Below are 26816 nucleotides of genomic sequence, written 5' to 3'. Positions count from 1 at the left end.
CATAGTTTTCGAACCCACTTTTATGTCAATTATATTTCTTATTTTGATGAGTTTATAATTCAATATTATATTCATGAAGAACCCACTTATAAACCTGATGTAGGGGACGATTAATAGTAAGCACTGCATAACAACTAAAACTTTTTTTTGTATAAACCCCTTATGAAGTAGTTCATCAACTTACCTCTTAAGTATTGCATATTCAATATAATTCAACCGATAGTAGAGCAAATTAGGTAAGGAAGCTCTAAGAGTAGCTTATTCCTAGAGGTAACTCCTTAGGGGTAATGTCAGAAAAATCTTTTAATTTTTTTTAAACATTAGGGAGTAACTTGGTTCGAGATTCATGGAGAGACTTTCTAGCTACTAAGACAAAAGTAATTATCAAATCTTTTAGCTCGACGAGGATGGGTGCTATATATAGTTTTGATATAGCAATCTAAAGCTCTCCATGTCCTCTTGGACATCATAATGGTGTGATGGTATTCTGATCCTCATTAACTTTTTATAATAGAAAGAATTCACATTCGATAAATGAAAATTAAGACACAGCTCTAGGAGATTTAGATCTATCAATCATAACTCCTCTAAAATCCATGTGTCTTCAATGTTGGATTGTTCATATCATCAGAGGATAAGGTATAGAATGGAAAGAAGATAGTGTAGAGCATCTCACAATTGAAAACTCTCTCCTCACTTAAGTATCTCACTTAGTTATTAGTAGCTGCAAGCACTCAATTTTTCATTCCTTCTTAAAATGTGAGTGATGGGTTTATAATATTTTTATAAAAATGAGTGTTCCTTCGATGAGTGACATGTATCTTCTTTAAGAAATGAACAGGAGATCTATAGGATGAAAACAAGTATCCACTCTTGGATGAATATCACGTACTCTCTTTATATAAAAGAAATGATTAAAGATTTATAAAATAACATAAAAGAATAAAATATGTATAAAATGACATAAAGTATATCATTAGTGAAAATAGATTAACAAGAAACTCATAATAAAATCCATAGAATGATGAATATAAATTAAGACAAGTATTCATTTGTGCATGAATATCAAAAGAAAAAGATATATATATATATATATATATATATATATATATATATATATATATATATATATATATAATGGTCATTAAAATATGACAATTATCGCACAAAGATATTAACACGATTTAATAAATTTTCAAAGAGTCCTCTCTCTCTCTCTCTCTCTCCACTCTTCGATTATCCTCCATCTCTCTTCTTTTGTTATCATTCACACCTTTTTGTTCATTTTGCTTTTCATTTACCTATCTCTGTCACCGGTCTTTCTCTCTCCTTTCTTTTTTTTTTTTCTGTCACATCTTTTGCATAACTGTGTTTTCTTATAATCATTATTTTTTATCAATCAACTCATTAGAGTTGTAAGTTTTTATGTTTCTTTATCAACTATCATGAATTCATTATATAGCACAGAGGTATTGCATAATTATAATTTTGTTATAAAATTTAAAATATTTTCTAAAATATAAAAAGTGAAAATCCTCATCTTTATTTTATGTAATGTATAAGTACGAATATTTTATGTAAAATATAAAACGTAAAAATATTTTATGTTTTAAATATGCTATATATCAAACATATGGTCTGATTGATTGACCCACTTTGTCCAACTAATGAACCCATAGTAACTATGCTGTATAGGGTTTTACTACCTTCATGACTCCATATCAAGTGGGTGTACAGCTCCTCTCTCTCCTGCCCAAGTAATACTTCCAACAAAGCCGGACATCAGCACACACACACACTCTCTCTCTCTCTCTCTAGGATCAGAATGAAGAAAAAACACGTATAAGGTGAACTGTTGATGGCCACACAGTGTCGTGAATATTATTTGAGGCCAGCCTGCACAACAAGTGTCTCTTTCTTCTGGACGGCACCGTGTTGTCTTCTTCGAGAAAACCTTGGGACAGTTAATGGACGTAACAATAATGCCACACGCTACTGATGCATCTGCTTGTCGTCGTAATCGCCACCGGCTGAGCCCGGCGGTGTAGTTTTGTTGCTGAGACTGATTGCATTAAACATCGATTGATATGGGCCAATGAAGTTGCCGTGTTATGTGTGGAAAGAAAGAGGACATGAGCTATCATTTTGAGTGCCATTAATGAGAGTATAACGACATGGCAATGACTGCTTCAAGTATCAGCCACCCAAATGAGCTGAAGAAATAGCATGGCCTGTGCACCATCAGTTTTTAGAGAGAGAGAGAGAGAGAGAGAGAGAGTCTCCTACGATGAGATATCCACTACTCAGAACTTTGAAACAACATATTTGATGCTACTATTGTAACATTTATATCCCTTGACATGTTTGGATCATTCACATGCATCACTCTCGTTAGTATTCATCTAATAAGTTTTATATAATCATTGCTAATCATGATTATCCATAGCTAATTTCAGTAAAAGACAAAATTTGTTGCCTAATTCCTATTTATTTTTTTGTCTTCCTCTTAGTCGTGATGAATTTGTTCTTCCTCTATCATATCATATGTTTTGGTTATTAAAAGGAAATGTGATTTTATATTAAATTCGCATGAATTGTATTGAAATTTACTTGAAGCATGCTTCCCCATTATCTCCTTAATACTTAGGAGTTAAATTTGGATGAGTTGTTGTTGTTGTTGTTGTTATTATTATTATTATTATTATTATTATTATTATTATTATTATTATCTCGAGGACATCCCACTATATACAAGTGTCTCACATAGTTCTTTTTAACTTGAAGGTATCTTTTTTTTTTCATTTGGATGTAAATGATCTTAAACTTTTATTTAAATCACTTGTTCATAAATATTACTAAAAAATAATTTTGATAAAATTAATTATGATAAAATTTAAAAAATGAAAAAGTATTAATCATGTTATAATCATGTCTTAGTGATGCTATAAAATTTTGAATTGGTTAAGTGGAGTTGATAAAATTATACTCAAAATTAAAATTATATATATATATATATATATATATATATATATATATATATATATATATATATATATATATAACTATCTAACACTTAGATCTCCAAAGTATTGTTGGTTTTATAATTATCTTATAATTTTTTTTAATCTTAAAGATTTTCAATTATCATACAAAATTTCTAATGCTCCTCGCCATTTTAATAATCATATATTTTTATTTTATTAATAATATTTTCATCAATCTCTTCATCTTGTCCATAATTCACGATACATAAAACTTTTACTTAAAGGAACTTATTGTCTAGCAAATTTAACTATACATTTTTATTTATTTATAAAATTACTAAAATTATATTTTAAATATTTAGTCTTAATCATATTTAATCTAAAACATATAGTTTATAAATCATGGCTCAAGTTTATAATTAATTTCACTTAAACTCCCATATACTAAGATTATGTCATTAACAAATAACATACACCAAGAAGGTCTATCATCTAAGTGATTAGTAAATTAATTCATTATCAATGTAAAAATATATAAACTTAATTTAGATTTTATTATAATCATATGTTAATAGGAAATTTTGCTCCTTATAGTTTTAACAGTAATAGCTATATTATCACACATATATTTAATAATATTAATATAATTAATATGTATATCTTTCTTTTCTAAGATTTACCATAATAAATCTCTAAAAACACTATCGTAAGTTATCTCTATGTTAATAAAAATTATATTAAATCTTTTTTCTCCCTATAATTTTCTATTAATTATCTTAATAAATAAATAACTTATATAGTTAATCTTCTAAGCATAAAACTAAATAAATAACTTATATTAAGATCCCACACTCTTAGCTATTTTTATCTTTTTTAATGTATCTTTTATTTCATTAGCTCTAATTTCATGAATAAATATATAATTATTAAATCTATCATTATTATTTATCATTAAATCTAAGTATCGTGTAGAATATTTATTAAATAATATATAAAAAATATTTTTTTATATTTTTCTTAATCACATTATCATTAATAATTTTTTTAATCTTAATCTTTAATGTATTTAATATTACCTAAATTGTTACGCTTTCTTTCCTTAGCTTTAGTAATTCGATATATATCATTTTTATCATCTTTAGTACCTAACTTATTATGAAAATTATCATAAGATTTATATTTTACCATACTAACCCCTTTTTAGTTTTAATTATTTATATCTTTTTAAATTGTTTATAATTTTATAGATCTTTAATACATGATTTTTTTTGTAAAATTTATTTTTTGAACTTTCTCATACTATCACAACTCTATTTACCTTTAGTTTCAATCAAGAGTATCTTTTGTTAACCTCATAATTCATTGTAGTTTAAATAATATTAATAGTATCCTTATTTAAGTTCCAATTCGTCTTTCTTTTCATCTTATTCTTAAAAATATTTACATTATCATCTTTACTTTTAGTTTAACTAAAAATCTCCTTTGTTAAACTCGTAATTCATTATATTTCAAATAATATTAATATTATTCTCATTTAAGTTTCGAGTCATTTCCCTTCCTATATTATTCTTAAAAATATTTGCATTATTATCTTTAAGATTCCATCATAGTAAATTTTTCTACTATCTTTTTATTATTATATTTTCTAAAGTAAATATATAATACTAGTTGATTCATAAAACTTTTGATAGGTATAATTTTATAATTCTTATAAATAAAATTTTAAAATAATTAAAACATAAATATTTTGTATATATATTTTCTTAACTACTCAACTTCAAATCCATAAAACACCATTAGCCTTATTACTGTCTTATAAATTTTTTTCTTTCAATTGAATGATCACACAAAACTCTTAAAACCTCTTGTCATTTTAATAATTATGTTTTTCTTCTATGAATAATATCTTTATCAATATATTCATCTTATTAAATAATTTATCAAATATACCTAAGGTTTTTACTTTAAAATTTTTTGTCCATACAATTTAACTATATTCTCTTATCTATTTATAAAATAACTAAAATTATATTTTATATATTCCGTTTTAGTTATACTTAATCTAAAATATTTAGTTTATAAAGTTTACATCTATAACTCAAGTTTATAATCAATTTTACTTAATCTCTAATCAACTAATATAATATTATCAGTAAATAACATGCACGAGGTCCATCATCTAAGTGACTAGTAAAATCATTTATTATCAATGTAAAAATATAGAAACTTAATATGAATATTTGGTATAATCATATATTAATAGAAAACTTACTAGACATACCCTTTGTAGTCTTAACACTAATAGTTATATTATCATCATGTATATGTTTAATAATATAAATATAATATGTATATATATATATTTTCTAAAACTCGTTATAATAGATATCTAGAAACCATATTATAGGCTTTCTATATATTAATAAAAATTATATACAAATCTTTTTATTCTACTTATACTTTTTCATTAATTATCTTAATAAATAAATAATTTATATGGTTAATCTTCCAAGTATAAAATCAAATTGATTTTCAAAGATATCTAATTCAAGCCATATCCTACTTTTGATATCTCTTTTCTAAAATTTTATTATTGACTCAAGATTTTAATTCCTCTATAATGTGAATAATTTTATATGTCATCATTTTTTTAAGTTAACATTAAAAACTCTATCCATTTATAAAGTATCTTCCGAATATAATGATTTTCTTATAGAAGCTTCTTATCTAAGTTGTTTCGTTATTCCTTAAACTTTTTCAAACCTCAATAGTTAAGTCCCACACTTTTAGTTATTTTTATATTCTTTAATACGATTTATACTTCATTAACTCTAATTTTATAAATAAATATATAATTACTATTTATCATTAAATCTAAATATTATGTAAAATATTTATTAAATACTCTATAAAAATATTATTTATCATTAACAAATATTCTTTGATCTTCATCAATCGTTTCTTTAGCTTTAATAATTCAATATATATCTTTCTTACCATCTTTAATACTTAACTTATTATAAAAATTATAATAGGATTTATATTTTACCATACTAATCACTTTTAAAATCTTTTTTATTCTTTATATATTTTTTTAATATTTTATCGATCTTTAAAATATGTTCTTGTATAAATTTTATTTTTTAAATTTTCTCACACTATCACCGACTCTCTTTACCTTTAGTTTCACAAGAATCTACTCTTAATTCATCATAGTCCAAATAATATTAATATTATCATCATCTAAATTTTAAGTCATCTTCATTTTTATCTTATTCCTAAAAGTATTTACATTATCATCTTTAATATTTCATCATGGTAATTCTTCTATTTTTTACTATATGTATATATATTATCATCAATCTTCCATCATGTATAATTTTATAATTTTTATAAATAATTCTCTAAAAATAATTTATCAAGTTACATTCGAAATTAAAAAAAGTTAATCGAATTGCATTCCATCACAAAAACTATCTAAAAAAATCTTTAATTTTAATTATATTTAATTCGTGTACTTTTTTTATTATTTATAAAAAAATACTCTCAAGTAAAAATAAATTGGAGAAATCATTCGATAACAAATCAATAAAATGCCGCCCCTTTTTTTTAACAAATCAATAAATTGGAACGAAGATTTGAGTATTTTATTTTATTTTATTAGTATTTAAAGCCACACCGACTTTAACATTTAATTACAAGTTTGATTTAAAAAATTCCGAACTCGATTTTAATAATGATTATTGTACGCACCCTCTGACGTCATCGATGCCGAGATCGTTGACTTTCTCTTTCAAGATCTACAATCACGATATTACCCCTCTATCTCTCCCGTGACCTGCCATAATCTGACGACCTCATCCCACCCACCTGAAATCCCCATACCACCCCTTCGTTCCTCCCGCGAAGCGACAGGGAAAAGATGTAAATGTTTGTGAATGTGTCCTGGACTTCCAGTTATACCTCTCTCGTTGGTGCGGTCCGGAGCCGCGCTACGCTTTCCGCCCCCATCCTTTCCTTTGTTTCCACGGCGAGGAAATTAGGACGCGGCATTAATCTAATCCTCGCACGCATCTCCATTTCGAGACAACCTACATCGACGCGGCGAAGTCAATCGGAGAGAAGGAAAAGATTCCGAGATCCCAAAGACAGCTCCACCTCCGCCCCCAGAGAGGAACCCTAAAAGCTAATCGACCGTGGAATCCGATACCAGAGGGCGGCCCTTCTAACCTCGCCCCCCGCCATGACATCCCCCTTCGCCTTCCTCTCCTTCCGCCGGCGGCGATCGCCCCTCTCCGGCGCATACTTCGTCCCCGGTGACCTCTCGGGCGCCGCCCTCTTCCACGCCCTCGCCGCCCTCTCCGCCGACGTCGCCCGACATTCTTCCTTGTCCCAGTGCCGCAACGCCAGGTCCCTCGTCCGCAGGATCCGGATCCTCGCTGTCCTCTTCGAGTTCCTCGAGGAATCCTTCGCGTCTTCCCCTTCCTCCCCTCTCCCGCCGTGGTTCCCCGCCTCGGCGGCCCTTTGCTTCCGGGAGCTCTACATCTTCGTCTATCGGACCAAGCTCCTCCTCGACTACTGCTCCCAGTCGAGCCGGCTCTGGCTGCTGTTGAGGAACCCCCAGATCTCGGGCAATTTCCACGACCTCACCCAGGAGCTGGCCACGGTGCTAGACGTCCTCCCTCTCGACGATCTCCGCCTCGCCGCCGACGTGCGCGAGCAGATCGAGCTTCTCCGGCGGGAGTGCAGGCGATCCAAGCTCTTCGTCGACCCTGATGACGAGGAGCTCTGCCGCAAGATCTTCTTTTTCTTGGGTCAGTTCGAGACCGGCGAGGCTCCGGATCCTGCGGAGCTTCGGGACACGTTCGTCCACCGTCTGGGGATCCGCGATGTTCGGGCCTGCCGGACGGAGATCGAATTCTTGGAGGGGCAGATCTCTAATCAGGAGGAAGACATGGATCTCCCTCTCGTCAGTGGAGTCATCGCGCTCACCCGGTATTGTAGGTTCTTGCTGTTTGGGTTCCAAGAAATGGATGTCAAGAAGCCTTTCAGTGATCAGGGTATGACATCGAGTAAGCGATTGTTGAGTCAGGGGAGCGGTAGTTTCTCCTTGACGATCCCCAAGGACTTCTGCTGCCCGATTTCACTCGATCTGATGAAAGATCCGGTGGTCGTCTCCACAGGTCAGACTTACGATCGTGCATCCATCACCCAGTGGATGGAAGAAGGGCATCGCACTTGCCCTAATTCGGGACTGACCCTTTCAAATAGCCGTCTCGTGCCAAACAGAGCTCTGGCAAGCTTGATTTCCCAGTGGTGTGCCTCCTATGGAATCCCATATGGAACCCCTGAGGGCGCCGGCATTCCAGCTGAGAGCACTGCGGCAGCATGTGCCAGCAGAGCAGCAATCGAAGCAAACAGAGCCACGTCAAGAATCTTAGTGCAGCAGCTATCAGCTGGTTCACAGGAATCAAAGACCGTCGCTGCCTGTGAGCTCAGGTTGCTGGCAAAGACTGGCAAGGAGAACAGGTCTTTCATTGCAGAGGCAGGGGCAATCCCTGCTCTCTGCCGGCTCTTACGTTCTTCGAATCCGGTTGCTCAAGAGAATGCGGTGACCGCAATATTGAACATATCCATTCACGATGGTAACAAGAGCCGGATCATGGATGAGGAAGGATGCTTGAAATTGATTGTTTATGTTTTGAGGCATGGATTGACCAATGAGGCAAGGGAGAATGCGGCAGCCACACTGTTCAGTCTGTCTGCTGTTCATGACTTCAAGAAAATGATTGTTGATGAGCAGGGTGTTGTGGCAGCGTTGGCCAATTTGCTGATGCAGGGAAGCTCGAGAGGGAAGAAAGATGCAGTGATGGCCTTGTTCAATCTTTCAACTCACCCGCAAAGCTGGTCTCGGATGTTGGATATAGGTGCAGTTTCAGCGTTGGTGGGGGCACTGAGAGATGAATGTGTGGCGGAAGAGGCTGCCGGTGCTCTGGCATTGCTCATGAGACACCCCATTTTGGCACAGACAGTTGGGAGTGAGGACACTGCGATTACGAATCTGGTGGGTCTAATGAGGAGGGGAACCCCGAAGGGAAAGGAAAATGCAGTTGCAGCATTGCAGGAGATGTGTCGACGTAGTGGTTTACCTGTGACACAGAAGGTAGCAAGGATGCAGGTGTTGGGTGGGTTGATCCAAACCATCTTGTTAACCGGGACAAAGAGGGCTAGAAGAAAGGCTGCATTACTTGCTAGGATGTGCCAGAGATGCGAGGGACCGATAGCAACGACACTTGGAAACGAATGGGCTATGAATCATGCATTAGCGAGAACCAACTCCTTAAGGGATTCAAGTTTCCGAAGTGGGGATGTATCTGTCTCAGTATCCATGGCAAGACAAGTACCTGTGCTATAGCCTTCGTGTTCATTTTGCAGTCGCCGTGTACATCACTCTTGGTAAGTTGGTGGGAGATTCTTTTATTGATGCTGGAGTGAGCGAAATTGTTGGTAAAAGCTGAACCAATACTGTTTTAAATGAAACATGCCCTGTGAATAATGGTGCAACTTCTTACATGTTTAGGTTATGTAATCATTCGATACACTCATTTGATACACCCTTATAAGGATTGGAATGCTTAGTCTACCTACCTAAGCAGCTACCAAGTGATGGAAGCTAAATCATGTTTTTTGGTTCAGATTGTCTCAACTTTGTTATCTTAAATCTCACTGTTAATTGTTACGGGATTTTGTTTGTTCTTTAGCCTAGCAGATATTTTTGCTAGTCATTTATACATACTAGGCATTTGAGGAGCTGAAATCTGATGCCGGAAAGTAATATATATATATGCATAAGAGCATTTTACATTAAAGATGTGTTGTATCCAGTGTTATAATACTGCCCTACCATGCCAGCAGTGGATAAGTTGGATTGTTATTGAAAGGTTTATTTTTCTGATGCCATATCCAGTGTGAAACTTGATCTCCACCCTGAAACCTGTTATTGATCTTGGAAGTTAAACGTCTTTGTTTTCTTGGCTTCATGTTGATTGATGTTGCTCCTTTGGTAAATTATATTACACATACACAAAGTAGGACGGATGGTTCTGAGCAATTGGTTGCTTCACGTCTAAACTAAACACTATGTTCATGCTGGATTTGGACTCCCCAGGTTGCGTGTTCTATTTCCTGTTTTCTTTGCATGGACTTGATTCAGACTTGGATTGTGGATGGAACTGACTTAAATCCGATCTCATGTGTTGAGAATTACAAGAAGGATTTGTCAGCTCCTATACAACTGTTGGGATCGCGAACAATTGTGATTATATATCTGTGTATTTATATATATAAATAGATATATATATAGATATATATATATATATTATAATTAATTATATATTATTTTTATTTTACTTTCATAAGTATAGAAATCTCGAAAGGATCGAAACACTAAGAGTTTAAAGGGTGTTGCATTATAATAGCATTCATTGGTCACGAGGGATTTTTAACCCATGTAGAAGCTGGTGGCTATCAACAACTAGAATGATGATTCAATCAAATAAAATATGTATAAAATAGAATTAGGGTCTCCAAAATTCATCCGAATTAAAATTTAATCATGATATCTAATTTTTTTTATCTGAATAAGTCCCAAGAATAATTAAAAATTTCAAATTCTATTTAAGCAAAGCAGTGTAATATACGTAAATATATTACAAACTCCTAAAATAAATATGAAAATAATAAACATTTTTTTTTCTTCTTATTAGAGTCTTGATAGAGACATTCCATACTTTTCTTATTACTCGTCTAATTCATATATATATATATATATATATATATATATATATATGGTGGCAGTGAATCCCTTCGAAACCGGCGTTGACCGGCCATGCACACCGCAAGATACAGCGAACCCTCGCCAATCTTTGTACCCTCAACGAACGGGCGTGCCCTCCAAGTGTTCGACGCCCCGCCTCAGTCGCCACTTCCATGCAGAAGCTCGCCCCACGTCTTCCCTCCATAACTTACTACCCCAACTCCCCCTCCCTTTCCCTTTCTTCATTCATCTCGTCCACTTCCTCCGTAGGAAGGGAAGGGACCAACCCAGCAGACGCCTTCTCGAGACGCTCCCCGTTCTTGAACCGGCATCGACACTTGTGCCGCGCATGGCTTTCCGCCTCGCCTTCCTCCTGCTCGTCCTGGCCACGGCCTCGGTGGCCGGGACGTGGGCGATGGGCCCCATCGACACCGAGGTCTCGTGGAAGCTCGCCCGCTTTGCCAGCGCCGAAGACGGGCTGGGGGACGCCGCGCCCGCATGTGACGGGCTCGTGGGTGAGTGCCTCGACGAGGACAACGAGCTGGACATGGAGGCGGAGGACCCCCGTCGCTTCCTGTCCCCCGCTCACGGCCGGCAAAGGTTCATCAGCTACGGCGCCCTCTCTCGCAACCGTGTCCCCTGCAACCGCCGTGGCCATTCCTACTACAACTGCAGAAGGAGCGGGCGAGCGAACCCTTACCGCCGCGGCTGCAGCGTTATTACCAGGTGCGCCAGGATTCTCGATTAAGCTACGGGGTCGAGGTAAGTAAGTGGCGGAGCGAAAGAGAGTGATACTGTCGGTGATGAGCTGCTTCTTTCCTCCATACTGCACGGCCTGCCTTGGCTTCCCTCCTATGTTACTGTCGCCAAATATGTTTCTTCATGTACTTTGATGTGATTGCAATAAGGGGATCGTATTATTATGGTACTCATCGATTTCTATCTTTGCACCAACTCATTCTATATATATATATATATATATATATATATATACATGGGGTTGTCTTATACATATAATGGGACTAGTGGGATACCTGTAGTATTGAGAGAAGAGTCAGCATAAATTTATATTACTTGTGTACATGATGACTGCCCTCTTTCTTCTAATATTTATTATTTGACTGTGATGACAGTCAATAAATGTGACATAGTTTAAAGCAGTATTGCGATTATTCCACTGGAATAGATATAATAATCTTGATGACTTAGAGTCTGGCATTATGCTCATAATTAAACAAAAAAAGCTTGTTTTGAGTCTAACACGTTTGATTAACTTTGACCATTTCTAACTAATATTGTTAGATTCTTATTGCTAATTAGAATTTATAATAATATTCGCGGATAAGACGAAGATTTAGACAACATTAAGAATAAAAGGATCGATTACAATGCAATTAGAAGGCAAATGCTTGTGCTCGAGAAAACCATTTGAGTATGAAATGGAATTAATTCAAGCACCGCTTGCATGACCAATTCCAATCATTATCATATTAAAAATGGCGAATGTGAAATATGATAAGGCGACGAACAGTAGGCTGATCGAAGCAGTCGGAGACGTGGCCAAATTGCAACACATATATTATTCTTATTTGTTTGGTGATGCCGATTGAATTAAGGCGAAGAGTTCTTCTCAGCAAAGGTGCGATTTAGAGACGAATGATGCGCCCCCACTACGAGGTTGCTGAAGCTGATGCAGTAGTTTAGTGTTCTTGGAACAGAGGATCACAGCTCGTTCGTCTCAAGAGCAGTCCTCTCGTAAACCTAACTGAGCCCTACTTATGCGTTTCGAATCGAGAGATGCAGCTCACCAGATCAGAGGATGGCCACTTCTTGCACTCTGATTGCTTCCATTCTCTTGATCATGATTTCGTTTCTGTCTGCCATGGAGGGCGGACACGCTGACGTCGCGAGGAACCATTCCATGGAGCTTCATCCACGGGCATGGAGTCGCTTCCTTGCTCAGGGTGGGAACAAGGGCGGTCCTTGCGTTCCGGGTAAGGCAAATGCATGTTCGGGGATCCCTACTAACTACGGCTCGCAGCTCCTCCACTGCTGCCAGAAGCGGTGCTGCGACGTGCTCACCGACAACGCTAACTGCGGGACCTGCAACAAGAGGTGCGGGTCTGCGCAGTCGTGCTGCCATGGCAAGTGTGCCGCGACGGCCTACGACCCTCGGAACTGCGGGGCGTGCGGCAGCAAGTGCGGCTCCGGGCAGCTGTGCTGCAGTGGAAAGTGTGCCGTGGTGAGCTCCGACCAGCACAATTGTGGGGCGTGCAGCAAGAGGTGCGGGTCCGGGCAAGTGTGCTGCGAGGGCAAGTGCATCACGACGGCGTCGGACAAAAAGAACTGCGGTGCGCGCGGCAAGAGTTGCAGCAGTGCAGGGCAAGTCTGCTGCAATGGCAAGTGCACCTTGGTGGCCTCCGACGCCCAAAACTGCGGGGCGTGCGGCAATCGCTGCGGCTCGGGGCAATCGTGCTGCAACGGCAGCTGCACCGCTGTCACCAACGACGCCAACAACTGCGGCGCCTGCGGCAAGCGGTGCGGATCCGGGCAGCTGTGCTGCGGCGGCAAGTGTGCCGCCGCCGGTTCCCAGAACTGCGGGGCGTGCGGCAATCGCTGCGGCTCGGGGCAATCGTGCTGCAACGGCAGCTGCACCGCTGTCACCAACGACGCCAACAACTGCGGCGCCTGCGGCAAGCGGTGCGGATCCGGGCAGCTGTGCTGCGGCGGCAAGTGTGCCGCCGCCGGTTCCCAGAACTGCGGGGCGTGCGGCAACAGGTGCTCGGCGGGGCAGTCGTGCTGTAACGGCAGCTGCACCACTGTCACCAACGACGCTAAGAACTGCGGCGCCTGCGGCAAGAGGTGCGGATCCGGGCAGCTGTGCTGCGGCGGCAAGTGTGCCGCCGCCGATTCCCAGAACTGCGGGGCGTGCGGCCGCAGGTGCGGCTACTGGCAGCTCTGCTGCCGGGGCACGTGCACCAACGTGGCCAGCGACGACCGCAACTGCGGCCAGTGCGGCAAGGTTTGCAGGAACAACGACAGGTGCGAGTACGGCATCTGTGGGTATGCTTGATCTTTGTCGAATTGCGTGGGCAGGGAGGATTGCAAGCGAGCTGTTTGTTGAATTGTTTCCATTAACTTGCCTTCTGCGGAAGTGCTTCTTCTTCGAGAATACGGTGGTCTCATAGCATGAGGTCAAGGCACTCAAAGATTACAGTTTCAATCGAATACTGGTTATCGTAAGAAACGGGTGAAGTGCTTCTTCTTCAGTTTGAATCTAAGACCGGAGAAAGCGAAAGGTCGAGAGGACCCATAGTCGCGTCTTTTTCCGTGACTCGTTTCGTTCCGTTCCGTTCCTCCCCCTATAAAATGATTCACACGTTTCCTTGTCATCATACCACGAATTGGGGCCCACTGGCACCGCCCCCACGAATGCTATTGGAACGAAAGCATCGATCAGTTATATTCTGATGGATATCCTTTACGGGGGGGCTTAATATTACTGAAATTTCCATACATGTATTTTATGAGTTTGAAGCAGAATTATATATATATATACATATATATATATAGTGGTGACAAGTCGAAAACATTGTTTAGGAAGGGCTACGTGGGACAAAGAAAGGCGGTATAGAGGAAAAGGACCGGCATAGGAGGCTCCACCTCCACCGCCACTTCCACCTGTTATTCGCATTCTCCCGTTTTCGCTTTCTGATGGCTCGACGAGGTGGCGGCCGAGTGGCCCCTTATAAGCACCGGTTGAGGTAGGGACAAGGGCGGATGCGAATTCTTGGAAGTCGGCCTTCCAACGTTTGAGGTTCTTTAGCTCTTGAATGCTTTCCTTTCATTCTAATAATTGCGCTTATTTGTTGTTCGTATACGTAGATCGCCGCTTCTCGCTCGGCGATACGAAAAAGACGACTTTTTATGATTATTTTGCTGATTGTTTGTGGGTCCTTTCGAAATTGGAGCTGTTCTGACGCCATTTCCAGAGATCTCGGGAAGCTTTAGATGATTCTTTAAATTCCGTTCTAGTTTATTTATGGGATTTTTTAATGGTTGTTTTGTGTTTTTTAATCTTTGATGTTTCTACAAATCTAAGAAAAAGCTGCGATTTTGGTTTAAAATATTGGTCTATGTTGAGATGATGATGATGATGATTCGTTTCCCTTTGGTCATGGAATGGGGCCTCTTCTCTGCCTTTTCCCCTAATAAAAAATGGTTCTTTGATTGGTTTTGCTCTTTTTTTTGTGTCTGAAATAGGATTTCTGACAGGTCTATTTCAGTGGGATCTTATTTTGTTTCATTGTGGCTTCATTCTTCCGGTGCAGGGGATCGTCGCAGTCATTGCTCTTGAGTCATTCGACCGATTGTTTGATAGAAGATTTTGATTCGGAAGAAACTGTCGAGCGTGAAGCGCTTCCTTTGTTGGTTCGATGGGATTCCTAAGCTTGGCTGCCGGAATTTGATTCGTTAGGTGCGTCATTTGGTGGGCAGTAATGGAGGAAGAGGGCTGCTCTTGGGTGAGGAGGGCAATGTTCTCTCATACCGTCTGCCACAGGTTAGATTATGCTAATCTGCATTCAATCCTGTTGCCCATCAAATCCGAAAGCAATCCGCGATTGAAGCCGAAAAGGACTGCAGAAGCATCACAATTGTCATCAATCTCGTTGCCGGTTGATCGGAATGGTGGACCTGAAACAGCGAGTTCAATTTCTCATTCTGCTAGTTTGTCATCGTCGCAGTTGTTGCTACGGGATAGGCGTCGTGGATCAAAGACAAATAAGTCGAGTTCGGAAATTCCTATTTCTTATTTGCGCTCTGAACAAGAACCTAAATCAGGGGCGTCAAATTCGACTGTAGTTGTATCTAGTTCTACTCAAAAGGCTAATAAGCATCGCAAGCCAAAGACGATGGGTAGTTTAGAAATTTCTAGCTTCTCTATTCATCCTGATCAAGAAAGTAAGGTGAGTCCAAATAAATTGAGTGGGGGATCTTCGTCCTTCGCTTCTCAGTCCGATCAAGATCCAAGATTGAAGCACAGGGGCTCGAATTCTGGCACAATATTGGTATCTAGGCCTTCGATTAGGTTCCAACTGGATGATAATTTTCAGAATAATGGCCCTATTTCTTTCAAGGATGGACAGAAATTTATACTGAGGCAGAGGTCTGCTTCTCCTCTTCCAACAACCATCCTTTCAGATGTCTTTAAGGAAGCCAGGGCTAACGAGAAGAGGTTCGCAACTCCACCACCTAGGAGGAAAGGATCAGAAAAGAGCGTCTCTAGCAAAATACTCTCAAAAGAAGGCCGAGAGCATCATGTGGCCCCTTATCCACCATCTCCTGAGACAAGTTCTCTGCATCAATTCTCATTAATGAAAGCAACTGGTAAGCATAAGAGTTTGAAGGAGGCTTCATGGGCACGATATTTTGAACAGGGTGGGGGAAAGGTTATTTCTCTAGGAACTTCTGATGATTGGATGGTTGATCCTTCCCAGTTGTATGTTGGTCTTAGGTTTGCTTCGGGAGCTCATAGCAAGTTATATCATGGTATTTATAAAGACCAGCCAGTTGCAGTAAAAATCATTAGACAACCTGATGATGATGAAAATGGGCTGATGGCTGCTCGTCTTGAGAAGCAGTTCACTAGGGAGGTCACTCTTCTCTCTCATCTCTATCACCGGAATGTGATAAAGGTACTCCAGTTATTACTTTGACTCTGTCTTAAAGGTTCTTGGTTCTTCAGTATGTTGTGCCTTCAGATAGTGCACAATGATTCAGCTACAATACATCAAATGTACACTGAATTTCAATTGCTACTGAATTTTCTATAAGGTAAAAGCATAGCCAAAGGATGTATATATAACAAATAAAAAAGATTAAACTTTTTGATTGTCTGATTTGTTTTCTGGTCAAGTTTCTTGTAAGTGATTGTTACATCTCCTTGTGTAGGATGATGCATATTGAACTTTAAACACTTATATGAGACTCGACTTCAGCTGAAATCCGATGCTAAATTTTGATTAATAATTTCTTCTATAGTTGACCCTTGAGATTTATTTACATATCAGAAATCATAAACTTTTATGCACATTACAAACAGTTTCCTAATGTTTTTAGCACCAGTGTACGGTAGGCCGTTTGTTTTCAATTGCTGGCATTACAGAAATGGTGGTGACTGTATATGTTCTTTGTTTATTGCAAAGACTTAAATTGCATTAATTGTAAAAGATGTTTCCTTCATACCGGCATATATAGGTACATGGAACATTGGAAAAAGAAACTCTGCAATAACATGTGTTATTTAAGCGATCAGCATTTGCCAATGGATTTAAGCGGTGACAATAACATGGTTAATTGGAATAATTTAAGTGAGAGATGGGTCATTGCTGATGAAGTTCTTTACCTAGTGCCAATAAATTAAATGTGTTAATTTTAGCTGGGTCAGGCGTGCCTTTTAAATTTTGACATTTTAATTCACTTTTTTTTGTGTTGCCCACCTTCCTAACTAATGTAATATTTACTTTGATGCAGCTAGTAGCGGCATGGCAAAAACCACCAGTCTTTTGCGTAATCACTGAATATCTTTCGGGGGGGTCCTTGAGAGCATTTTTACACAAACTCGAACAAAAATCCCTCCCTCTACAAAAACTTATTGCAATCGCACTAGATGTTGCACGGGGAATGGAGTATATTCACTCGCAAGGGGTTATTCACCGAGACTTGAAGCCTGAGAACATTCTCTTTGATCAAGACTTGTGTGTAAAAATTGCCGACTTTGGAATTGCCTGCGAGGAGGCACACTGTGATACTTTAACAGAAGACCCTGGAACTTTCCGTTGGATGGCACCTGAGATGATCAAACACAAGCCTTATGGGCGCAAAGTTGATGTCTACAGTTTTGGGCTAGTCCTGTGGGAGATGGCCACTGGAAGAATTCCTTACGAGGAGATGATGCCTGTTCAGGCTGCTTTCGCAGTGGTTGATAAGGTACGTCACGAGTTGTTCAGATCATCAATTTTCTGGGTTGTGCTATGATACACTAAGACACTTTTTCTTTTTTCCTTTTGAGTTATAAGGTGTTCTAGAGTTTTTCATGAAGAAGAATAAGAAGAAAGAGTGAACTATATCTTTTGGTCAAGAAAAACTTGATATAAATAACCAGCACTATTTCATTTGTTCCCATCCTTTGCACATATGGCATTAGCTAGAAGAAACCATTGTTACTTGTTACACATACTTGCCTACTGTGCAACTGTTGCTGCCTTAATGCCCTCCATCAATTTCACATGTTGCCCTTCAGCTGTCTTTTGAGTATGTGTTTGTCTTTTTAAGATACAACGGCACATCCCTGCTGTGGTACATTTATTCTTGCGACCATGTAGTTTGCTTTTGTCTGGATTTTGGGGTAGGAATCAAAATGATTGTCATATGGGTTGGGTTGATATCTGTGGCTTCTCTGTTTCCATTCTGCAAGTTTTCACCACCTCCAGAACTTTTCTTGCTTTCTGGGTATGCTTCGTTTCTGATCTAGCTGTAGCTGTTGTGTAAGAACAGTCATATATGAACCATCAATGTTGTTTTTTCATTCAAGTTTCTGGGTTAAACTTGTCATTTAGCTTTCAGGCAGGAAAAATGATGTGTTTGTATTAAGGTAATTGCACATTAGCAAGCATTAAGTTTCTTTCTAATCAAATGATTTCCTTTTGAAACTGTTATTATCGATCGATACAAGGAAGGTAGATTCCTAATGCTGTAAATGCTGTGCTTTGTCAGAACTCGAGGCCTGTTGTGCCTCCTGAATGCCCGGCAGCCTTGCGGACGTTGATCGAGCAATGCTGGGCGCTCCATCCGGACAAGCGACCCGACTTTTGGCAGATCGTGAAGGTTTTAGAGCAATTCGAATCTGCTCTCGCTCAAGATGGCACGCTCGACACCGTCGCAAACGTGAATTGCCAAGATCACAAGAAGCGGCTTCTCCGCTGGATCCATAAGCTGAAGCCTACACACGCTGACGGGGGTTGGCGCCGCCACCGCCGAAATTGTCGACCTCGATGACCAAACTTTTGTAGCGTGTGCTGCTCTCATGCTATGCTTCGGATTGTCACCTCACCTGCTCTAATTGTTTTGTGGGTTCGATTGCTTTGCCTGCTAAAGGTCGCAGAATTAGGAACCACTCTTCTTTCCCCTTCTCCTTTTTATGTCTATGTACAAGCAAAAATAAGCAGTGCTGTCATCGGTAGACATATGTGGCAGAAACATCGAGCTCCCCTCTCCTCCGTCGCTCTGTCGGAACCTGCGTTGGCACTGCCGAACCCTCCACCTCGTCGCGCGCTCACGAGTTCACCGGTGATGGTGATTTGTGACTTCAATAATATTATCAGAATTAAAATATATATATATATATATATATATATTATTAGATAAAAATTAATTATGAGGGGTGTTATCGTGTAAAAACATATTCCACTGACCCATTCGACCACACAGAATCACCAAAGCTGTATTGAACGTCTCTCTTTTGCTTTTCGATCAGGACAATCGATTGGGTAGTTCTCACACCATACTCTCCTTCAGAATCTTCTCCTGAGTTGCACTCATTACGTAACATCAGGTAAGCAGAAGAAAGATCCATTCTTTTCACATGTTGGAGTCACGTTTTGAACTTGCATAAACTGCTACTACTTCACAGTGCACCATCTCATGATGATAAGCTCCTACAGGACACTATTATAGCTGCCCTAATTTAGATAGGTGTAGGGAAAGGAATACTTAGCCATGACATGACAAAGGTAATTGGATTTTGGGGGTGGGTGATGATGGGTAATGCACAGTCCACAAAATAGGTGGAGACGGAGGTAGTCATTATGGAGACTGGTACAGGTAAATAGTCTATTTCATATGCAGGAGAGGTTGGACCACTTTGTCCTTGCAGCAACGATGATAAAGACACGTACGTACCTATTTCATTGTTTCTGTACAACTCGAATTTTAGGGGATCTTCTGCTCACGCCCTCTCCTCTCTACTTAAACCCCCTCTCTTTCCGATCATCTCAACCCACTCTTCTCTTCCTCTTCTGCCTCTCTCTCTCTCGGTCACTTCTTCATTTGGCTCGTTCAGAAGCACCTCCTTTCATGAGGCATTGGGAATCGTAAAAGCAAGTCGAAGGCGAGCCATTGGTGTAGAGAAACATCAACATAAGTTTCCTGCAATACCTACGGAAGCGGTTGGGCGATCAGCAGACTCGGTGTGGAACAAACCACTCTGATCCCAGTAAAAAGATCGGGGCTTTGACGACAATGGCGGACTCCGAGCCCGAGAGCAGCGCCAATTCCATGTCTTCCAACTCGTCACCGTCTTCGTCTTCTCCCTCTCGAGCCCTTCATCATCGGCAAGCGATGGGCACGTCGTCGAGTTCTGCAAAGAAGGCTGCCAAAGGCGGCGGCGCGGACCAGAGAAGGTACCCCGTGTACCGCGGCGTGCGGAAGCGGAGCTGGGGGAAGTGGGTGTCGGAGATCCGGGAGCCCCGCAAGAAGTCGCGCATCTGGCTGGGGACGTTCCCGACGCCGGAAATGGCGGCGCGCGCCCACGACGTGGCGGCGCTAAGCATCAAGGGCGCCGCTGCTATCCTCAACTTCCCCGAGCTGGCCGCCTCCCTCCCCCGACCCGCCACCCTCGCGCCCCACGACATCCAGGCGGCCGCCGCGAAGGCCGCCGCCATGGAGCCCGCGGCCCTGACGCAGTCCCCCAGCTCCTTGCCCGCCGCAGCCGCCGAGCTCGGTGAGATCGGCGAGCTGCCGCGACTGGATGGCTGGTTCCTCGAATCGGTCGATCCAGGGGCCGACTTCCTCTACCACCACGACCCGCTCGACTCGTTTCTGTATCCGGAAAGCGATCTTTACGACTCGACGTCCGATCAGATGTGGTGGTCGGATGCTTTGGTTCCCACCAGCTTCGACGCTGGTCTATGGGACTACTGAGTCTCTCTCTCTCTCTCTCTCTCTCTCTCTGCGCTTGAGAAGGGATGGAAGAAGGAAAGAGTTGATTGGTTCAGCGCATGCAATCAATTCGTTCCATGTCTTGTCAGGGATGAAACCTTCGTCCCGCTGCATGTTCCCGAATTCTTTGTTGCTTACAAATCAGAATCACCAATTAACTCATGCTGTTCTCTGTGGCTTTTCATTACATCTGCTGCCGCTTGTCTATTAACCTCTCTTCCTCCTCCTCCTCCTCCTCCAACCTCATCGATGCAAACATATGGAAAATTGTCGACATGGCATTATTAATGAATAGAATAACCAAATACTCTCCAAACAATTATTTCCATTTAATTTTGCAGAAAAGAAATATTAGCTCTATTATTATCATCATTTTGTCTAATCTCGGAAATATATTTCATGCGACAACGACGCCCAGCCCGCACCAAAACCCCCCTTCTCATTACGGTACTGTTCTCAACTTTCTCTGACAATTCAACTCTTATATTTCCCTTTCAAGATTTCAACACTTGAGCTAAATTGACAAGCATAGCAATCCTATGTGCTGCGATCCTTTGAGTACTGTGGGAGGAACTGTGCCATTAGGTATGGCATTTATAAGATTAATGTTTTCTCTTATAACCTAATCCTATTTATGCACACGAAGGACGCACCCATAAGCGACGTAAATGAGGTGGTTATCCCACGCGAAGGGCGTGCCGGTCGTTTCGCCGCCTGCCGTCGCTAATGGGCCTAAAAATATTCCGCAATTTACCACGTGTGGCTTATTTCTGGAGAAAAAGGACCCGCGTTGTTACCGTCCACGTTGGTGGGCCCCGATGTGGACTCTGCACTCACCACCGGAATAAGTCATCGGGTTTGGGTAAATCATCGGGTCAAAACAACAGTTGCCTTTTGAGCACGCGAAGACGGAGGAACTGTTGCCGTCGGAACAGTGACGGCTCTCCGCCCCCTTAGATTTGTTGCTATATTTGGTTTTTTTTTTTTTTATATCCTGGCAAAAGAGATACACCTCAAAGCCATCACTGGAAATAATATTAAACCGTTCCAAATCCGGACACCGAGAGAAGAAGGACAACTGCCCCCGGTATTTCTTACTCCAAAAGTGGCAAGTAGACATTACCATGTCTGTACTGCAAGGGGGGGTCCTCCTCCTCTGACACCGAGTATGATCCATGGATTTGTTACCACGAGTTGTTGGATCCGTAGCAAAAGTATGGGTCATGCGGTTGTCAAGATAATCTGTTTGTTCTTTTCTCTGTTGAGTATCAAATGCCGTCTCATAATTCTCTTTATGAAGAGTTGCTAAGCTTGGAGTAAGGAAACACTAACTTAAACATGTGTAATTGATTGAGTGGATGATGTTAACTATGTTAACCCATTTCTCAAATCATCGTGACTTGATACTTGAAATTTCATAGAGCAGTCATGTAATTAATTATATTAGACTAATGACATAATAATTGAGTCATAGTGATTAAATAAATATACATGCATGATCTTAGAATAGTGTGTGATCGTGCTAAAATGTTATTCTATCTTGCTGCGGATGCAAATTTGGGTGTCTCAATCACAACATCTCTCTCTCTCTCTCGCTTCTTTTCCTTCTTAGAGATGGCATTCATGATCAGTCTCATATTCGACGTACATATGAAAACAATAACACGGAATTGGGTTTCATGTTGCTTGTCTTCGACTCTTCGCTAGAAGCCGAGGCCTTAGACGCTAAAGATTGGTCAGTCAGGAGCATGCTTGCCTCTCACCGTGCATGTCAGATTGATCTCCCCACCAACTTCTTACATCAACATCAAACTAAAGTAGTCATCAACTTGGTTGGTGACGCTTCATCTTCATTTTTAGATGACCTACATGTCCCGCAGGATCATTAACACACACAGAACGAGAGAGAGAGAGAGAGAGAGAGAGAGGACCTATGACTTCAGTGGTGGGGGTGGTGGAGAGGGAGGATAAAAAAACATCTCACGGAAAGGCTGATGGAATCTTGTAAATGATTGACCCTACTAAGATCTCCTGGATTTTGCCTAATTGATTGCACTAAGTGAGATGGTAACCTCTTTGTTTGCATTAGAATTGGCATAAAAACTACATAAGAGTTGCATGCATCCGTAGCTGACTGACAATGGTGCCGAAGAAAAAAATAATGTTTAGGTTGGTGGATTTGTCCGAAAGATTTCAATATGACGTGAGAAGATATATGTCAACGGGCCCCACGTATTAGTAGGTTGACGTGTCTCACATGGGATGTGCCATGTCCCCATCATTTTTGACGAATGAGACTTTCGACCCACGTCGAAATGGGAAGAAGAAGAAGAAAGAAGAAGAAGAAGAAGAAGAAGAACTTTTGGCACGTTGAAAGAATAATGGGCTGACTCGTGTGTAATGTTGGGCCTCATGTAAAGACCACAAAAACTATGATTAGCAGTGATCATCAACAAAGGAAACTACAGTCCAAGATCATCTGTAGAAGACATTCTTCATGGAACCAAACAAGGAAAAAAGTCAACCATGATTCAAGGGTTACAATTAGGAGAGATCTCCACGTCCTCAAACAATAAGAATTGTTCTGAGATCAGAGAAAGTGTGACACCCAACAAAAAAAAAAACCCTTCAATTTAGGAACCCGAATCAGCCAGAAGAAGAGTGTGAAGCAACCTGGACTCTTCGTTTGAGTGCTCTGCGCTTGTTGATCTCCTTGGCAATGTCAGGAATGCAGCTTGAGCTTCTTGTGATGCTCCCTATCCTGACCATCTCCCTGTTTGACTGCACCCTTCCACCTCTCGAGGACTTCCTCAGGATCTCCCTCATCGCGTCAGCCTGGAAGAGAACCGGGTGCGTCCGCCCGATCCTGTTGAACCTGACACACACGCTTGTGTGTGCCTCGAGAGCTCTCTGCCGCTTCCCACCGTTCTTCACCATCTCCTCCTTCACCGCCTCCGAGCACAGGCCGCATACCCATTTCCCGGAGAACTTCTCACGCACACGGCGGATGTACTCCAGCGTGCACTCCTCGGACATGCCGCAGCACTCGCACTTAGCGTCCTCCACCTCGGAGATGGGTGGCAGTGTCGTCGTCTCCACCGCCTCTTTTCCAAGCTGGAAGGAGAGGTCGGATATTGCTCTCTGAAGTCCCTCCATCGAGATCCGTCGAGGCCGTTGTCGACCCGCCAAGTTGTTCTTGGTGTAGGAAGCGTTGAGCGTCTGTCCATCGGGTGCCATGTCGATTGCTATGCGAATGAGTTGAGCCGAAATGAGAACTCGTTTGAGCTCCAGAACAGAAATGGAAGCCTTATTTATAGCAGCCACTGAGAGCAACACCAGAAAGGACGTGACCTCAAGTGCTATATATCCCGTGAAGTTAATTTACGGGATGTGGATGCATGCAAATACAGCTTAAGTAGTCGTGATGATCACAGGCAGATTAGCAATGAATCCTACGATAACTCAGCATCATGGTGATCTATCACATGCATGTTTAGATATCATGAAGACAAGTCATGAGCCTTAAAGAGGTGGTGATTGTTCATCAAAACTAGCAGACGACTACAGCCAGAAACTTACCGATGGAACAAGACACTTTCAACTTGGTAATAGTTGCAGAAAATTGGATCAAACATTTGATGCAACAGGCTTCACGTGTAGATCCATGAAAGCCATGTATGCGAAGCCTGCTTGACAGTCATATGTAGCTACGTTCAAGGCCATGGATCCATTACGTGAATGTTACAAGGCATTCACGAGAACCCTGGCGAAAGAGAAAGATGGAGAAAGGAGGAAGAAAGCTTCATGTGTTATCAATTGGAAGTTCTCTATGGTTAGGTTGGTAAAGCCAGCAAGCTTCGCATGCTTGCTGAGGAGAAAGAAAGGTTTGGCCGTGTAGTAACACTTTATTCACGTTGGTATCCATGCAATCCTCGACGACCTTAGTTGTATACACTACTTTGCTGCTTCTCGCCGGCGAATTAGAAGCAAGAAAACACAGTAATATTGTGCTTCTTTACTGAACATAGTTCTACTCTTCGTGCATGTTTATACGGAATCTATGGACTGTTTTCTGCTGTTTGTTGGATCGTAAATGCTATGAACTGCTAAGTAAGAGGGATATTCCCATGGAGGAGGAACAAGTCTCAGTGATCATCACAATTTTGTGGTAATAGTTTGAGACAGACAAGTCCTGTTGGTGGAACAAATATGCAGGCTTAATTAGTATGGTTTCATTAGTAGGCTGTATATCTGTAGAAGTCTCTTTCTCATGCATACAGATTCAGAATCAAAGCTTAATGGGCTACTGCATCACATATGTCATAGGCCTGCTCCATGAAAGCATCCTTGATACTACCTTCTCCTCTACCTGGAAACTATCAATGCTGTTGTACTTGCAGAGCAGGAAACAGCACACTAGACTCCATTCCTAAGCTCAGAATCAAAACAAGTGAGTTGCATCTGTGACTCAGATACGAGTTCATTATGAACTCAGCTACAAGCTACTACACCTGTGTCACTCGAGTTCATCGATGGAACATCCAGAACACTCAGATTTAGCTCGCCTATGAAATCATCAAAGTTTGACAGGTTCGTCTATTCTTCACAAGGCCCGATTCATCTCACCACACGTGCAATGCACAAGAGATGTTCTCATCACCATTAATGGTGCCGACCTTATAATTGAGTTCTGGCAGTGACACCGAAGAAGAAGCAGCAGAAGGTGCCAAACATACAATCACAATCTGTGAGTTGACATGCGTACCTTGCAATCACGACCTGTAAAACGACTACTAGCTCGGATGACAAACTGATCTTATGGCTCAAAAGTTCTCCCAAGCCTTCACTGATCGTTCCTCATACTTTATTGCGGACTTGCTGAGAACTACAAATGCGTATGCCTAACGTACGTGATATCAAGATGAGAGAAGGAGAGGAGGAAAAATATCCACAATAATTGAGCTATTAGTCAAGGATAGAGGAAAGATCGGTGGTGCCATGGGAAGCTCTCATGCAAGACCCTACTAATCTCTTGCCTCGCCACTCGCCTAATTAAGGCTTTCTCTATCATATGAACCTTTTTCTTTCCCCACGCTTATCTCTTCCTTTAGAATACTAGCCACTGCTGGATCTCAATCCTCTCCACCTATAGAAGGACAACAACGTTCACATACTTGGGGAAATGAATGATTGATATGGGCCAGCCTGTTTAGAATATAATATAATTGTTAGCCGGATGTGCATGCAACCACAGACACACACACTTAGAGAGGATCTATAAGTCCAACTTGAGGAGTTCATACGAGTACTTTAATCTAACTCGGAGGATGTAGGACAGAAAAAGCAGTTTGGCCTATCAAATCACACACAGTTTTCATCAAATTTGAGCTGTTAAAGTACCTCATGTTCTACCAAATGCATCTCGATGTGGACTGCCATAAGTTGTACAACTACAGTAAAACATCCTTTATCAAAAGTTTTCTGCACTCTGAAGGAAATGCAGGAAGCCTTTGGTCATATTGTATACGAGGAGAATAGCACTTGGATCCTGTCCTCAGATTTTGGATTAAGGAAAAGCACAAGCACTACTTTTGGAAAAGTTATTTGAATGTGTGATCAGTTACTCAGCATAGTCTTCATATGCTCGCAAAGTTTAGCTCACCGACTTTTGCTTTTATGTGAGTGAATCATAAACTATGAATTACGCTTGTAAAGTTAGCTTTCAGACCACTAGTCACCCTTTTGTGTTTGATAATGTAGGATGCTGCTTTGCCTGTGCTTCAGCTTTCCTGCTGGATAAGGTCTCAGAAGACAGCAGATTCCTACCATGGAGCATGAGATCTATTTGTGAGCGACAAGTGCATTGTGAGGGTAACTATAACTCTGGTGAAATTTCGGCAAATTTATCTTGAACTGTAGCATGATATGTGCCTGTGTTCTTTGTTGACTGGCTGACACAATTGTCTGCCTCAACTCACCTGTGTGTCTCGGACTAAAAGAAATCAGAAGAAGAACAG

The 26816-nt window shown here is 40.7% G+C and overlaps 6 protein-coding genes across 7 annotated transcripts; 5 read left to right on the top strand and 1 right to left on the bottom strand.

Moving 5' to 3' along the window:
* Window positions 1-6960: 6960 nt before the first annotated feature.
* On the top strand, window positions 6961-9723 carry LOC135596271 (U-box domain-containing protein 17-like). Its single transcript, XM_065088359.1, has one exon. The coding sequence runs from the start codon at window positions 7228-7230 to the stop codon at window positions 9397-9399; it is 2172 nt and encodes a 723-aa protein (XP_064944431.1). The 5' UTR covers window positions 6961-7227; the 3' UTR covers window positions 9400-9723.
* Window positions 9724-10834: 1111 nt separating this feature from the next.
* Window positions 10835-11728, top strand: LOC103969404 (protein RALF-like 22). Its single transcript, XM_009382920.3, has one exon. It carries the CDS (start codon window positions 11150-11152, stop codon window positions 11546-11548), a length of 399 nt encoding a protein of 132 aa, XP_009381195.1. The 5' UTR covers window positions 10835-11149; the 3' UTR covers window positions 11549-11728.
* A 954-nt stretch (window positions 11729-12682) lies between these two features.
* LOC103969952 (uncharacterized) lies at window positions 12683-13873 on the top strand. Its single transcript, XM_009383585.3, has one exon. The coding sequence runs from the start codon at window positions 12683-12685 to the stop codon at window positions 13871-13873; it is 1191 nt and encodes a 396-aa protein (XP_009381860.3).
* Window positions 13874-14415: 542 nt separating this feature from the next.
* LOC135586834 (serine/threonine/tyrosine-protein kinase HT1-like) lies at window positions 14416-18976 on the top strand. 2 transcript variants are annotated; one of them, XM_065088358.1, is made up of 4 exons: window positions 14416-14564; window positions 15132-16496; window positions 17335-17790; window positions 18577-18976. In XM_065088358.1, the coding sequence occupies exons 2-4, from the start codon at window positions 15300-15302 to the stop codon at window positions 18856-18858; spliced, it is 1935 nt and encodes a 644-aa protein (XP_064944430.1). In that variant the 5' UTR covers window positions 14416-14564; window positions 15132-15299; the 3' UTR covers window positions 18859-18976. The 2 variants fall into 2 exon arrangements, with proteins under 2 accessions (XP_064944430.1, XP_064944429.1); XM_065088357.1 differs by having other exon boundaries at window positions 14417-14617.
* An 809-nt stretch (window positions 18977-19785) lies between these two features.
* Window positions 19786-21000, top strand: LOC135595076 (dehydration-responsive element-binding protein 3-like). Its single transcript, XM_065085587.1, has one exon. It carries the CDS (start codon window positions 20101-20103, stop codon window positions 20779-20781), a length of 681 nt encoding a protein of 226 aa, XP_064941659.1. The 5' UTR covers window positions 19786-20100; the 3' UTR covers window positions 20782-21000.
* Window positions 21001-23262: 2262 nt separating this feature from the next.
* LOC103969951 (uncharacterized) lies at window positions 23263-24066 on the bottom strand. Its single transcript, XM_009383584.3, has one exon. It carries the CDS (start codon window positions 24034-24036, stop codon window positions 23446-23448), a length of 591 nt encoding a protein of 196 aa, XP_009381859.2. The 5' UTR covers window positions 24037-24066; the 3' UTR covers window positions 23263-23445.
* Window positions 24067-26816: the final 2750 nt, after the last annotated feature.

The sequence above is a fragment of the Musa acuminata genome, chromosome BXJ1-10 (assembly GCF_036884655.1).
Source record: "Musa acuminata AAA Group cultivar baxijiao chromosome BXJ1-10, Cavendish_Baxijiao_AAA, whole genome shotgun sequence".
NCBI classification, from domain to species: Eukaryota; Viridiplantae; Streptophyta; class Magnoliopsida; order Zingiberales; family Musaceae; genus Musa; species Musa acuminata.
Note: the sequence above shows the minus strand (reverse complement) of the source record. Positions and strands in the feature narration are given on the sequence as shown.

Bases quoted from the DNA above. Each gene is read 5' to 3' on its own strand.
- LOC135596271 (XM_065088359.1), top strand. From the start codon at position 7,228: ATGACATCCCCCTTCGCCTTCCTCTCCTTCCGCCGGCGGCGATCGCCC.
- LOC103969404 (XM_009382920.3), top strand. From the start codon at position 11,150: ATGGCTTTCCGCCTCGCCTTCCTCCTGCTCGTCCTGGCCACGGCCTCG.
- LOC103969952 (XM_009383585.3), top strand. From the start codon at position 12,683: ATGGAGGGCGGACACGCTGACGTCGCGAGGAACCATTCCATGGAGCTT.
- LOC135586834 (XM_065088358.1), top strand. From the start codon at position 15,300: ATGGAGGAAGAGGGCTGCTCTTGGGTGAGGAGGGCAATGTTCTCTCAT. The intron at 16,497-17,334 runs GTACTCCAGTTA...ACTTTGATGCAG, and splicing joins ATCACCGGAATGTGATAAAG to CTAGTAGCGGCATGGCAAAA. The intron at 17,791-18,576 runs GTACGTCACGAG...GTGCTTTGTCAG, and splicing joins CTTTCGCAGTGGTTGATAAG to AACTCGAGGCCTGTTGTGCC.
- LOC135595076 (XM_065085587.1), top strand. From the start codon at position 20,101: ATGGCGGACTCCGAGCCCGAGAGCAGCGCCAATTCCATGTCTTCCAAC.
- LOC103969951 (XM_009383584.3), bottom strand. From the start codon at position 24,036: ATGGCACCCGATGGACAGACGCTCAACGCTTCCTACACCAAGAACAAC.